At 36.2% G+C, this 15,945-nt stretch overlaps 1 protein-coding gene across 3 annotated transcripts in view; it reads left to right on the forward strand.

Annotated features, from left to right (window-relative positions):
• LOC149821163 (E3 SUMO-protein ligase SIZ1-like) overlaps positions 1-15,945 on the forward strand; it is a 201,156-nt gene that overhangs the window by 10,080 nt on the left and 175,131 nt on the right. For all 3 annotated transcript variants that reach the window (XM_089982042.1, XM_089982041.1, XM_089982043.1), the window contains exon 2: positions 11,057-11,137. In XM_089982042.1, coding sequence (XP_089838168.1) covers positions 11,057-11,137 — 81 coding nt within the window. The remainder of the gene's footprint in view (positions 1-11,056; positions 11,138-15,945) is intronic.

The following is a 15,945-nucleotide window of genomic DNA, read 5'->3' on the forward strand; positions in this document are numbered from 1 at the left end:
AAAACCTCTTAATCTCAACAAAAATCATAATATCTAAATCCTTCTTCGCTTTCTCCATAACCAAGAAAAACACAAGGAATGACTCTTGGTGAAAGTTTGTCATTTTTATTTGTAAGAACAAAACATTTACATCCAAAGGTCCTTAGTCTAAAATAGTCAGGGATAGTTTTATAAAGTTTCTCATAGGGAGAAATATTTTGAAGTTTGGTCGAAGAAAGTCTCTTTATAAGGTATTATTGAAGTAAGCGCAACTTCAACCCAAAAATATTTTGGAACATGTTTAGAAATAAACAATGTGCCTATGTTTCCTTTTGGCCATTTGTTGAGGTGTGTTTGCATAAGATCTTTGATGCAAAATACCATGATTTTCCAAATAATTTTTAAAGTCATTTGACATATATTCTTCCCCTGAATAAAAATAAAATATAAAAATATTGGTTTTAAGGAGATTTCTAACAAGGTTATGAATGGTTTTGAAAGTTTCAAAAACTTCATATTTGTGCATAAGAAAGTAAATCCAAGTGAAACGAGAATAATCATCAACAGAAATCACATAATAAGTAAATCATCCTTTAGAGGTAACAAGAGCAGGACCCCAAACATCTGAGTGTATTAATTCAAGTGATTTGTAAGCAAAACAAGTCCTCTCTAGATAAGGAATGACTTTTATTTTCCCAATAATACTTTCAGTACATTAAAAAATTTCATTACAATTTTTTCTCAAAGGAGATGCATTGGACAACTTAGAAATGCTAGAATATCCTAGTCTTTGATGCCACAAACAAATATCCATTTTTTGTACATTTAGACAAAAAGTATATTTAGAAATGATCAACCGATCCATGTAGTAGAGATCTCCTTCCGTGTGTCCTTCAATTTGCTTCCTGAACTGGAGATCGTGTATTAAACAACAATTAGGTGTGAAGGAGATACTACAACCATGATCAATTATTTGGAAAATCGAAAGAAGATTTAAATTAAGTTTTGGAACAATTCTGTTTTTTGGAATGAAAAAATTTGAAGAATTTTTAAAATCCCCTGTTCGCGGTAAAAACCTTAGATATAGTTGAATTAATACTACAATTGGATAGGAGAGAACTATTAGGGGTCATACGAAAGGAAGCACCAGAATCTAGGAGCCAATAAATCTTATTGGGAGGTTAGGAAGAAGAGACTGTGACACTAGTTAAAGAGGATGAGTTTTTGAGGTGCAGTTGTAGAGCTTCTCCTAGTTGGGACAATGACATGCCTCCAAAAGATTTTGGATCTATATTGGTTGCATTTTTGTCTTTTTAAGAAGCCTCTATGATCGCCACTCTTTTCTCGTCATTTTTTTTGAATTCTGGGCAATATGGCTTGATGTGCTTTGATTCTCCATAGATATGACAAATAATTTCCCCCTTTCTCCCATCATTGTTGTGTTGCCTCCCAAAGTTATTTCTAGAGAAGTGATGAGGCTTATAAGAATAAGTGTTGACACCAGGTCTAGAAATCGCCAACGCGTTGTCTGTAGACTCATTGATTTTAGCTTAGTTTCTTCCATGAACTTGGGCCAAATTCTCATGTAAATGTGGAAGCTCCTCTTCTTGCAATGGATAATAAAACCCCGAACATGTTTAGACTCGGGCCTAAGTTGAAAAACTTGCTATGCAAGTATTTGGTTTTTTCTTTTGCTAGTATCATTAGGAGTATCCCAAATAGGTTCTATTTTAGCCATTTGGTCCCATAGTCTCTTGAGAGTACCATAATACACTTTTTTCTCCTTATTTACAAATTTGTATCTTACAACTCCCATTTATGAGCAACATCGTTTTGAGTGTAGGTTTGTTTAATAAATACCCACACTTCATCGTGCCTTTCAAACAATAAAATATTCTCACAGGGTTCTTCACACATACTTCACATAAATAGGGATAAAATCTTGGCATGTCCAACTTCCCATATTGTAAAAGCTTTTTTGTATTCTAAAAGAACCTTTTCTCTCTCATTGCCTTTGAGAGTTACTTCTTTAGTTGCTCCATCTTCCCCACAAATATATTTGGTGAGAATAGGTTGAGGTTTCGATAAAGAACCATCAACATATTCCCACAAATCCTTGCCAATCAAAATCCTTTTAATGGAGGTAGCCCACATATTATAGTTTTTCCTATCAAATTTATGGGAACAAATATTATAGTTTTTCCCATCAAATTTGATGGGAACAACCGTAACTACTTTTTTCGGCCATCGCACCAAGAGGAGAGAAGAGAAGAGGTAGAGAGAAGAGATAAATAGAGTGTCGAGGAAATGCCATAGTTTCATACTGTGTAATACCCTTTAATGTATCTTTTTGTACATAAACTCTAGTATAGAGGTATTACTGTAAATTAGCATATCCCACTACTCATCTTTTTCTGTTTTGTCTTGTAGTGGACTTTATGGGGTCGACACCTCCTTTTATTTGTTGTAACCCTAATTACAATCTAATGAAGTATTCTTCTTCACTCTCGTGTTCTTCTTCCTCTTATACATGCTAACTCCAATATGGTATCAGAACCATAGGAGGGGATTGGAGAGATGTTGAGGAGAAGAAGCTCTATTCTGGTTGATGTTGGACTACACAGATCAAAGTGATGACGTGCTGGTACGATTGTCCAACATTTGTGGGTTTGAGGTAGTGATCCGATAACCATTGATTTTAGAAGCTTGTAGAATCAAGAATCAACATCATCAGGTCAGTATTAGATTTTTGGGTGATTTTTTAAGAATTTTTGGGGTGACGAGTTTCTTGGGACCGGTTTCGAGAAATCCGATCTATTGGAGGCTATAGATAGCCACTGATGTGCTTGGTTGGGTTCCGTAGCATCGTTTTTATGTGAGGGATCTTCTGATATCATTCTTGAGGAGGTTATTTGTGATTTTGGGGCATTTCTTTCGCGTTCTAATAGTGTGTGTGGCTGTAACTTGGATTTGGGTTTCTTGGCTATCAATTTACATGTTCTTGGATGTATTTTGCTGAGAGAGTTCTGTTTTTGTTTGGGACTGAGATTATCGTGCCTGTTGGACTGTTGCTGTGTATAGCACTCGATTGAAGCATATTGTGTTTTCTTGTTTGGTTTTGGCTTATAGTGCTATTGCTGTCTGGGTATTTTTGCTTGTACACAACCTATTGTGTGTTGTATGTTCTGTCGGACAACCTTTCTTTGTTGTGCTTTGCTATGATTTCTTGAACTGTTCAGGCACATTAAGTATTGTAGTTTGGGGGTTGGGTTGAAATGGAGAAAGGAGACACTATCCAGTTGACTGCAGTTAAGTTGGATGAAACCAACTTTTCCTTTTGGTCTGATTTTATGATAGCCATCGCTGATGGCAAAAGATTAGGAGGCTTTCTTGATGAGACTTTTGTAAATCCCAAACTTGGAGATGCAAATTATGAAAATGTGGTCAAAGAACGAAAGATGAATAATGCGAAGGTCAAGACATGGATTTTTGAGTCTTTAGAAGCAAGAATTGCCATGAATATCTCTAAGTTTGTTGAAGCTAAGGATGCTTGAGGCTATCTCAAGCAAGTGTACATGCAGGAGAACTGGGCATGCCACTACCAATTAATGCAGGAATTAAGAGCATCCTGTTATCTATAAAACATTCATTCCTCAAGTTACCTATGCTCCTTCTGAAATCATTGCTGAGGAGACTAAGATGAAATCTCTTCATTCCTATTCCCTTGGTGATTCTGTTATGATGGCAACAAGACAACCTAGCAGTTTTGGTGAGGCAAAGATGAGATCCCTGAAGTATGATATGAGTAATGTGCATTGTCATTACTGTAAGGAGATGAGGCATATGAAAAAGGCATGTCTTGTATTGAAGAGTAAAAGAATGAAGATTGGAGGGAGTGCTGCGGTGTCTCGAGTTGCAAGGGGAGAAAATAATGTGGTGAAAGAAGAAAGTCATGTTCCTACTGTGGTTTCTATCTCCATTGTCACTCCTGATGCACATGCCCTGGTCACTTCTAGACTTGACCAGTTAGCTTAGCAAGTCCAACAACTTCGTTCTCTGACTGCTTCTTCCAGTTTTTCTGGTCCCATTGGTACATCTGGTTGTTCCTATACAGGTATTCCTAGTTTGACTTCGGGATGGTTGATAGACTCATGAGCTTCGTGTCATATAACTGCAAATGACTCTATGCGGACCAATTGTAGACCATGCAGTGTTGCCTTTCGCACTGCAGATGGTTCCTTGATGCCTGTTTCAAAAGTTGGTTCTAAACTTTATGTCTAATCCTTGTGATAAATGTAATGTTCCCGAAGTATTTCATGTCCCTTCTCTTGCCATGAACTTGCTTTCAGTTGGTAAAATTATCGAGTATAACTGTGATGCAATCTTCACTCTTGATGGTTGTTATGTGCATGATCAGTTGTTAGGGAGAAAGATTGGGACTGGGCATAGGCGAGGACATCTCTACTTTCTGGATCAATTGAATAAGAGTCAAAGGGAGGATGACGGGAATAAAGCTGGTGTTGCAATTTTGGATTCTTCGGTGTTGTGGCATTAACGTCTGGGTCATGTGTCAAGTTCTAGACTTCAAGTTTTGTTATCTTCTTGTTTGCTTGGATTTTCTTGTAAGCATGGAGTCTCTAATGATGTAAATTGTTGTGAGAGCTGTAGGTTGTCTAAGGGTCATGCTTTCTCGTTCAGAGCAAATTGAGTCATTTTCAAATAGTCCACTATGATGTATGGGGTCCTTCTCCTGTGGTGTCTAAATGCGGATCCATATATTTTGTGACATTTATAGATGATTTTATCATATATATACATGGGTTCATTTTATGAAAAATCGGAGTGAGTTGGCTAATATTTTTAAAAGATTAATAAAAATCCTACGTTCTGACTCAAGGGAGAATATATGAGTAATGAGGTACGGGAATTTATACTTAAGAAAGGGATTGTGCATCAAAGGTGTTGTCCTTATACTCCAGAGAAGAATGGAGTGGCAGAGAGGAAGAACATACATATATTGGAGACTATCAAAGAATTGATATTTAACAGTGGAATGCCTAAAGAGTTCTAGGCAAAAACAGTGAGAACATGTGTACATTTGATAAATCAAATGCCTTCTAAGGTAATTGGGAAGATCTCTCCTCATAAGCGACTGTTTGGGAAAGAATCTGATTATGACATGTTGAGAGTATTTGGAAATACATGGTTTGTTCTAATTCCTCAACATTTCAGAGATAACTTGTCTCCCAAGGCATTTAAATGTTGCTTTATAGGGTATTCTGAAGGACAAAAAGGATATAAATGCTTTGATCCTGGAAGTAGGAAAGTGTGTATATCAAGGCATGTAAACTTTTGGGAACATGTGCCATTCTATGGTCAAAATGAGTCAAAGAAGATTATGAAGTCTATTTTATCGTTTTTGGTGCCTTTAACATAGACTTTAGATAGAAGAAATGACAAGGAATGCGCTACATACAACAGAAGACTATTAGAGGGTCCTGTTCAGTCCTTTCTCGAGCAACATGATTAAGGGGAAGAGTCTTTATTAGAGCGAAGTCCCAATATCCTCCAAGCCGATCATCATGAGTCAACGCCTGTGTCTCCTCTTGTTCCTCAGGTACGTAGGACTTCTAGACCTTCTCTTCCTCCCTCTAGATTTGTTTCCTATGATTCATTTTCTGCTACTTACCAAGCATTTCTAGCTATAATTCAGTCCTATAGTGAACCAAAATCCTATGTTGAGGCTACGTTAGTCCAGGGTGGCAAAAGACAATGACACAGTAGTTGGAGGCTTTGGAGAGAATGAAAGAATGAGAGTTGGTTGAATTGCCAGAAGGAAAAAATGTAGTTGGTTGCAGGTGGTGTAAGATCAAAACTAAGGCAGATGGGTCTGTTGAAAGATATAAGACTCGTTTGTAGCAAAAGGGCATCAGCAATATGGGATAGATTTTAATGAAACCTTTGCACCAGTAGCCCACGTGACTATTATTAGGACCTTGCTAGCAGTGGCTACAACAAGAGGATGAGAACTATGGCAAATGGATGTGACTAATGCCCTTCTGAATGGAGACTTGGAGGAAGAAGTGTATATTTGAGCTACCTCAAGGAATTGTTGATAAGGCAAGCGAGCATTGTATGGGTTGAAACAAGCCTCAAGGGCTTGGTTTGAGAAATTCAGTGCTGCAATGGTGATGTTGGGATTCAGACAAAGTTGCCCTGAGCCAACCTAGTTTGTGACATCTTATAAAGGCCAGTGCCTTCTTTTGCTTTATGTAGATGATATGATTATTGTTGGTGATGATAGGGCAATGATTGCCAGAGTAAAGATGCCATTCCCCAAACTTTGAAACGAAAGATTTAGGAAAATTGAAATATTTTATGGGTCTTGAGATTGCATACTCCAAACGAGGATTTTTGTTGACTCAGCACAAATATTCAGCACAATTGATCGGGAAGGCAAGACTTGCAGATGATACAAGGCAAGTGAATACTCCTATGAAAGCTAAGTGCAAATTAAAGCATATAGATGGTGAACTACCGAGTGATCCTACAATGTATAGGCAGCTAGTTGGGGGTTTAATTTACTTGACCATTTTGCGGTCAGATATTACATTTGCAGTTCATGTAGTGAGTCAGTTCATGAGTGCCCTAGATTATCTCATTTGGTAGCAGTTATGAGGAATATTAGATATGTTAGGGGTACCATGCATTATGGATTGTGCTTTTCTCCTACATCGTCATTGGAGTTAAAAACATACTATGATGCAGATTTTGGGGGAGTTTCTCAAGTTAGGCATTCTACCTCAAGGTTCTATATATTTTTAGGAGAATCATTAATATCATTGAAGAGCAAGAAGCAACAAAGAATTAATTTGTCCACTACTGATACCAGTAGTCTTGAATGATTGCTCCTTCACTTTACTGATACCATGTAAGGAAATACAAAAAGAACATTAGAATGCCTCTTATGGGACTCACAAACACACCAAAAGGTGCGAATAAACAAGGACCACTTATGTGTCGAATACATGCATACAAGCAAAAGGCCACAAATGGGCAAGACAAGTAGCATAAAAAGATAGGATTGTATTCCAATGAGTGCTTGAAACAAGCATAAAAATACAAAGGGGGAATAACCCCCTATATATACACAAAGGCAAGGCTTAGAGCCATTGGAACCCTCCCCAACGGCTAGAAATAGAGCGGTTGGGGAGGTCCCAACATCTCTATTGACAAAAACCCATAATGCCCTTAGCTTTTGGCTAAAGGGCATTATGTTAAATAAAAACAAAAACAAGAAGATAAGAGACTGATGTGCTCCTAATGGGCACAACCTATTACAATGAAGGAAATGACAAAAATACTCCTAATGAGTGTATATATATGTATATATATACACACACACACAGTGTGTGTGTGTGTCCACAAGAAGTATATATATATACATACAACTTAACAATAACTAAGGTTTCTCATCATCATAAACATAACCCCTTGTTCCAATACATGAGGTTTACATGTAAATTAGAGGGGCAAGTCAAACAATAGAGATAACAAAGAACATTTTAACGACTAGATAGAAGTCTCCATAGAAAATAACACTCTTGTGCTCTTTTGCTGTCTATCCTGGTTTTAAAATGTGCAGAACCTTCCGTGCATTGTACTTTGCAAGTCCATCTGCAGCTTGGATATTTGTATCAGCTGACAAGTTTGCTCATATTCTTGCCAGGGGATAGGAGCTTTGGATGAATGAAATCAAATGAGCTTTATCTTAGATTTTTCTTGTTCTGGTGCTATGGTAGAACTATATGACGCCTTATAGAGATTAGGAAAGGCAGATAGAGGGTTTTATGTGTATTAGAGCACTTTGCGTGGAGGGAGGGTAATGCAATATTTTCGTGCGTGACTTGTATCAAAATTGCAATAGTGCTTTATGGGTGAAATCTCTAAGTTCAACATTATAAATGCTATGATTATGCACTTATAAACATATTTTATCAGTTCAAAACTTCAAATGCTTAGACATGACTTGTATGACGTCTCTCCTTACTGCCATCATATTCTTATGAGTTTTTACCCTTTCGGTGTGCCTTTAATGATGCCTTCCCTACTTTTGCCTCTCAGTTCTATTAAGAATGGTCTTGAGCCTTGTCGTAAAAATGAAGCTAAAAATGGAGGAACTCGAGAGGAAGTCAAACTCTGTCAAGATCATGCTATTAGATGATGATTTAACTATTTCAAATTGGATCTTTGATGTGTATTTTGTGTTATGAGAATAAAAAAATAATTGACTAAATTTGTCCTATATGATTATGTATTAATGGAAAACATTTTTCTTCTTGCATATCATAGGTGTTCCTCTTCTAGTATGTAGTGTTAGGGGTTAAAGTGGAAGAACACATTAGGTAAAGCCTTTTCCTGATTGGTTGTCAGTTATTATCATGTGGAAGGATGAAGCTGAAGTAGTGCATGAGTAGACATCATTTTTTAAATGCAATTTGCAGGTTTCAGGGCAGTAAGCTTGACAAGGGCATTTTCTTTTTGTGGTTTTCCTGTAAGCGTTTTGGTTTTTGATGCGTAGAACTCTTTTGCACTCTTTAGGTGATGCTTTCTATATTTCCTTTCTTTTTCCCTCTTGAAGCCAAACAAAAGCAAAGCATTATTGAATAACGAAAGTGGGTGGTGGCAAGCAGTCACCATCACATACAATTTAAGGTTTTTAACAAGGTTTTAAAACCCGTGACTCGGAACTCGACTCGTTCTTTATTGACTCGTGACTCGGCGGGTAAACTCGGTGACTCAGACCGGGTTTTGTTACTTTTGATTTTAAAAGAAAAACAATATATAATTTGTCTAAAACCATGTTTTTGAGTAAACATAGTCTCCAAATGTCTATAAGAATATAAAAACAACTGCAAAGAGCTATAGAGGTTTGCTTGAATAATTGAATTTGATATCTATACAAGCACTTTGACTAATTCATGACTTGAATTAGAGGATTTGGTCACCATGAGTTCAGTCTGCTACTACCTAAGGTTCCTAAAATGGCCAATCATATATGCTAGCTTGTTTTAAAAGTTTTAATTCCCTCTTTAACAAATCCATAAATGTAAAACAGGGATATATGTGCATATTGAAAGTTTACAAAATGCCCAATATCAACATAAATAAGCAATTTTCTCATGTATAAAACTATGCAGGAAATATATTAATGGCACAACTATAAAAAGACTACTAATATTTGAATATGTACAATGCTTGTTCACATAACAAATGGATGATGAAACCTAAATGTGACTTCCCATAGGCATCCAAAACTCAAAAAACCTATGTCACATGGGTGCGGGTGCGACACGGGTGCGGCACAATTTTAAAATTTTTGGACACGGGGACTCGGCAAAAAAAAAAAAAAAATATATATATATATATATATATATATAATTTTATTTTATTTTTAAAATGCCACAGCTGACAACACAGTCTGTGTGTCTGTGCACAGTCACAGACTGTGACTGTGCACAGTCACAGGCATAGCACTGTGCACTGTGCACAGTCACAGGCACAACACTGTGCACTATGCACAGGCACAGGCACAGCACTGTGCACTGTGCACAGGCACAGGCACAGCACTGTGCACTGTGCACAGGCACAGACTGTGCACAGTCTGTGACTGTGCACACTGCACAGACTGTGCACAGTCACAGTCACGCAGCACAGTCACAGTCTGCACTGTGCCTTTTTTTATATATATTTTTAAATAAAAAATATAAAAAATTGGTTTTTTAGGGACATTTTTGGACTCGGTCAAAGTTGACCGAGTCCAAAATGTGGACGGACTCGGCCTGGACTCGTTGACCGAGTCCGACTCTGCGTTGACCGAGTCCGGGCCGAGTCCGAAGCCGCACCCGAGTCCGCACCCGTGTCGGGGCGTGTCAACTCGGGTGCGGCACCTCCTTAGCCGAGTCCGTGTGACATAGCAAAAAACTGTAATTTGGAACTCAAAAAACAAATTTCAAACATCACAAAACTCGCCCGAGTCAGGCCGAGTCAAGCCGAGTCAGGCCGAGTCAGGCCGAGTCAAGCCGAGTCAGCCCGAGTCAAGCCCGAGTTTTGGCAAACCGAGTTTGCCTTGCCGGGTTGACTCGCTGGAGGGGCGAGCCAAGCCGAGTCAGCCGAGTCAACGAGTTGACTCGGCGAGTTTTAAAACACTGGTTTTTAATGGAGATGTGATTTCTCCTTCCACTATACTTTCTGGACAAAAGCTTTGGGTGGAAGTATTTGTGGCCCTCAGGTTTTGCGAAAAGATGTGAACCAGCTTCCTTACATATAAGACACCTCCTGGATAGTGAGAGCTCTCATGTTTTGAGGTTATCAAATATCAACAGCCAACAGGCTTGTCCCGTAGGACCAGTCAACTGGCATGCTCCACTGTGTTTGTATGGTGGCAGTCTATGGAGTTATAGTAGTGAGGTGACCATAGGTAAGTTGGAGTAAATTTGTTAAGGGCTTTATCTCAATTCTGATATCATCAATACCACAGGAGGCTCAAATTGTTGATGTACATCTAACACCATTTATAGGCGTTTATTTAACATGCTCTTTCCCTCTTGATTCCTTAAGGCATAATACATGGAGTTTCATTTCCAATTGAATATCCAATCTTAGAATTCTTCTGAGTTCTGGATAGTTGTGCCTTGCCCAGAAACTTTTTTAAACATTAGTTTCCAGGCATCACTATTTTGTATAGCAGCACCTGAGATAAGTTGTTTAGAGATAACTTTTTTTTCTTTTTTGGTTTAAACCAGATAGAGAATGCAAGGATTTTGCCTGTTCATGGCGATGGAAAGATATTTCATCTTTTAAAGTATTTTACATTTGAATGACTACCAATTAAAGTCACTGCGATGATTCTCTGTAAACTCTGACTTTTCATATTCTAGCTTATGGCTCTTTTTGTTTGGATGCAAGCATCGTTTTTCATTATGAAACTTTTAAAGCAATTGTGTCTATCTTTCAGAAATTATTTGTTGAATCTGTCCTATTTAGTAGTACATCAAAGCTTTTCTACCTCTTTCAGGAAAAGCTGCAATATTTCCGAATAAAGGAGCTAAAGGATGTTTTGACACAGATAGGACTTGCAAAGCAAGGGAAAAAACAGGTTTGTCATCCTCAGAAGTTAATTATACTGCAAGGCTGCATATGCTATGTCCAGATTGCTCTTATGGAATATCATATCATGTGCTACTTTTCTCCATTCATCTTGTAAAATGCTAGTACACAACTTCCAACGCATACAAGCACATACGTATATGGATGGTTGTCATAAATGCTTGATTGCATCATGTAATCTATATAACTTTAGTGTTTTTTTGTTGGCCAAAAAAACAATTCTGGAAAATCAAAACTAATCCTGAAAACGGACTTACGTATATGGATGGTTGTCATAAATGCTTGATTGCATCATGTAATCTATATAACTTTAGTATTTTTTTGTTGGCCAAAAAACCAATTCTGGAAAATCAAAACAAAATCTGAAAATGGACTTAATCCGCCTCTGGTTGGATACACACCCATCAAAAAGGCATCAGTCTCCTACTTTTTGTAAGTGGAATGACATTCTATTAGAACAATGTCAAACCTTCTGATTTCTGTTTGTCATGGCTGGAAACCAGAAACCAGTATATATACACATGCATACATACATACACACATACATGTATGTATATATATGTAAATAAATGAATATATATATATATATATGTATGGTTAGATTTACCATTTGGTAGCTAGATCCATTCAAACAAGAGTGTGTACCATTGTAAAGTATCATGGTATAGAACCACAATATATTTTCCCAAGAACAAATCCCAAAAGTTCATCAGCGCGAACAACCAACATAACAAATAAAGAGTTTTTATTTATCTTATTTCACAAAATACTATAGAAAAACACTATTTGACAAGTGGGTTTTACCACAAGGACTCTCTAACGGCTATCTCACACAAAAAAAATTCAAAATAAAAGAAAGAATAGAAGAATACAATTAAAAAAAGAATAAAAAATTACTTTGACTATGTAACATTAACTGCACATTGCTTATGATATAGCAACGTGCACACTTATAGCCTAAGTGTACATTGCTTATAACATAGTAATGTATCCGCTAGCTTAAAGTGTACATTGCTTATGCATAGCAGTGTGCACCAACAATCTAACACTCACCCTCAAACTTATGGTTGAAAAATCAAAGGCTTGCTGAGCAAAAAATGAAACGGTGGTCTTCGCAAAGCTTTAGTGAAGAAGTTTGCCAACTAACATAAGGTAAGTAAAATGGTGTTCTTCAGGTTTCATGGTGACAATCCATCTCTGTGTTTGGTGTGCTCATGAAAAATGTAATTGCGCACAAGGTAAATGACACTTTTGTTATCACAACATAACTTTGATAGCTCATATATGTGAATGTTCATGTCTTCAAGAAGTCTCTTGCCACAATTTCTAAAGTAGTAATCACCATAGCTTTGTATTCTATTTCAATGGATGAGAGTGACATTTTTTGTTGTTTCTTACACTTCTACGAAATAAGAGAATCACCTAAAAATGAACAAAAACTAGTACTCAAGTGTCTATTATTTGGGCTCCCACCCCAATTGAATCAATTTATTCTATTAATTCTAAAGAAGACAAATTGGATAAGAATAACCTTTTATTAGTAGTTCCTTTAAGATATATAGTTATTATTAAGACAATACTTTATATGCATAGAGGTTGACACATGCTGAAACTAACAGTATGGACAACATGCACGATCTATGGGTCTTGTAATGGTAAGCTAGGTGATGTCTCCAACCAACTGACAATAGGGAGTTGAATCTTCCAAAGGTTCCCTTTATTAATCTTCATCTTTACATTTGTCACTTCCAATATATCTACCTGTTTCTCATAAGAAAGACCAAACCTAACAATAATGTCAATAATAGACTTGGATTGTGACAACAAATATCTTTTAGGAAAAAAGGCAACCCTTATGTCAAGGAATTATCTAAGATAACCAAAACCGGACATTTCAAATTAGCGTTGAAGGTTAAACTTATTATTCTTTGTTCCCCTCCTGTTACTACTGATAATGATCATATTATCAACTTATAACAATAGAATCACGATACCTGCAGGAGTATTCTTAGTGAACATAACATTGTTAGCATAAAAAGAATTAAAACCAGAAATCTACATGAATTGACTAAATATGTTAAACCATGCTTTAGGGCTTGCTTCAAAGTTTCAAACCATAGAACACTTTTTAGAGATGAGGTACATTACCATCAAGAATAACATAACCAGGATGAGGATCCATATAAACTTCCTCTTGCAATTCCCCATAAAAAAAAGCATTCTCGGCATCCATTTGATAGATAAGCCACCCATTAATGGATGCGATGACAATGAGGGTTCTTACATTGGTTATTCTAGCAATTGTGCCAAAGGTTTTATCATAATCTAATTTATATTCTTCTCAGTATCCCTTCACAACTAATCTAACTTTATATATTTATATGGTTCCATTACTCTTACTCTTTGCTTTGTACACCCATTTACATTCTATAGTTTTCTTTCCTACATGAAGCTTTTGAATATCTTATGTTTTTGATTTCTCTAAGACCTCTATCTTGGTTCTCATAGCCAAGGTTGTAACTATCATATCATTACCCGTATTACCGTATCATATCGTATCGTAAAATATCATAAATTTTTAATAAAACATTTCTAAAAAAATCCAAAAAAATTCAGAAAAAAGTAGCAAAAATTATAAACAAATCATATCACATGAAACAATGATAGATTGCACAAAATATAACTATAAAATCACATATAAAACATTTATTTCTTTATGTGCCGCATAAGACATCATCAAACATCAACTAATATAGATTTATAGATAATATTGCATGCATATCTCATAAGAAAAATGCAAAATATTAAATATCTTGCAATTAAGAACATGCCACAAGACTCATACTCTCATATTACATAAACAAAAACAAAACAACTAAGTTTAAGAACAATTAAGTGTTAAATAACCAAGTTTTTTTAAAATGCATTATATAAAACCTCAATAATCATAATCATAATCATAATCATAATCATAATCATAATCATCTTCATTATCATCATTGTCTTCTTCTTCTCCTCCTCCTTGGACATCCACATCACCTCTAAGATATGTGGGGTCTTCATCATCTACCTCTCATGCTCCTTCCTTCCACGTTGATCCACTAAATGACCTTTTCATTAAAAAAAATCCCTCATTCTTCTTCAACCCATGCATTAAATTCATCAAAATATTTTAAACTGATGGAATCTAATTGCTCTTTGTGCCTTCTTGATGATAACTTTTCGATTTGCCTAAAAAGATAACATGAAAAAATTAAAATTAGTTGGGTTTTGAATGATATAAAAAAAACTTTAAATAAATGCATGAAAATAACAAGTAAACTTTATAATTTTATATACCTCTGCCTCAGTCGTAAGTTGTAGCGAACGTAGATGAGGTCATTGAGCTTTTTGTGCTCCAATTTATTTCTTCTTTTTGTATGAGTTTGGTCAAAGATACTCCAGTTTCTCTCGCATCCACTTGCACTACACGTTTGGCTAAAAATGCGAATAACGAAAACTCTTAAATTTGGAATATCACTTCCAAACCTCGCCCATCATATGTCTAAAAAAACAAGAAAATGAGAAATCAATAAGACAATAATAGATACAATCATACAAAACAACAATATGAAATTAAAATTGAAATAGACAAAATAAATTTCCTTGACGTATCGTGTCATGGTTTCACACTGCTGCAGGTCCCACCATATCATACAATGCATTATCATAAGTTTTCATTTCCTTATGAATTTGATCTTCAATGCTATACTCATGTTCAACCTTTCAATGCAATCCAAAAGTCCCTTGTTGACTTCTCTATCCATTTTAAACTATGCAGTCAAAAGCCTTGACTAGGCATCAATTAGTCCGCTTAGTCAGTATAGGCCAGAGTTACCAGAAGCGCCTATACCATAGGGGAAGCACGCTTCCCCGATATGCGTTTCGGAAGCGTGAAACGTTGTGCTTTCGAGATGTGCGTGAAAGTGCCATTTTTTGGGAAGCGCGTTACCCTTTTATGGGAAACACGCTTCCCCCTCGCTTCCCTCTTTTTTTTTTTAAATTTATTATTGTTTTTTATTGTTTTTTCGCTTCTCCCTCGCTTCCTAGGTTACTTCCGAGACAGTTTGTGATTCACTTCTAAGTTGTCCCACGCTTCCCGCTTCCTAAAATTTTGAAAGTGCCTCGCTTCCCGTATCACTTTCCGCTCCCGCTTCCTCGACTGACAACCATGGTATAGGTGTAAGTAAAATGCCTATACTTTGCAATTCCTACGTGGGTACCTTAAAAGGTACCAATTTTGCCGACTAGGCACCGACTAAGGTGCCTAGTCGTCGACTAAGCTGCCCTCATCTAGACACGAGGGTAGTTTAGTTATTTATTATTATTATATATATTATGTTATTTATATATATATAATTATATATATGTGCTTGTATTTGTGTGATTTGGTCTGTGAAATGATAAAAACATGCTTATATATATGTGTGTGTGCGTGTGTTACTTTGCTTTTGGGATTTTTTATGTGAAACATTGAAACTTGAAGGCATGCACAATTAATTTTAATTGATTATGTTTTTTTATATATGTGTGTGCTACTTTGTTTCTGATAATTTTTTTTATAAAAGCCTATTTTGTTGGTTATACTGAATATGTTATGAATAATTGAATATATATATATATATATAGTCACTAGAATATGAGAATTTAAATATGAGAACTAGAAATATGGGCATTTCCAACACTTTTTTTGCAAATCCTACCATATGGATGTGCTTGGCATGGTGAATTTGCTACGGAAAAATGTGATTTTTGAAT

This window comes from Nuphar pumila, chromosome 12, assembly GCF_984573655.1.
Source record: "Nuphar pumila chromosome 12, dmNupPumi1.hap1.1, whole genome shotgun sequence".
In the NCBI taxonomy this organism is placed as follows: Eukaryota; Viridiplantae; Streptophyta; class Magnoliopsida; order Nymphaeales; family Nymphaeaceae; genus Nuphar; species Nuphar pumila.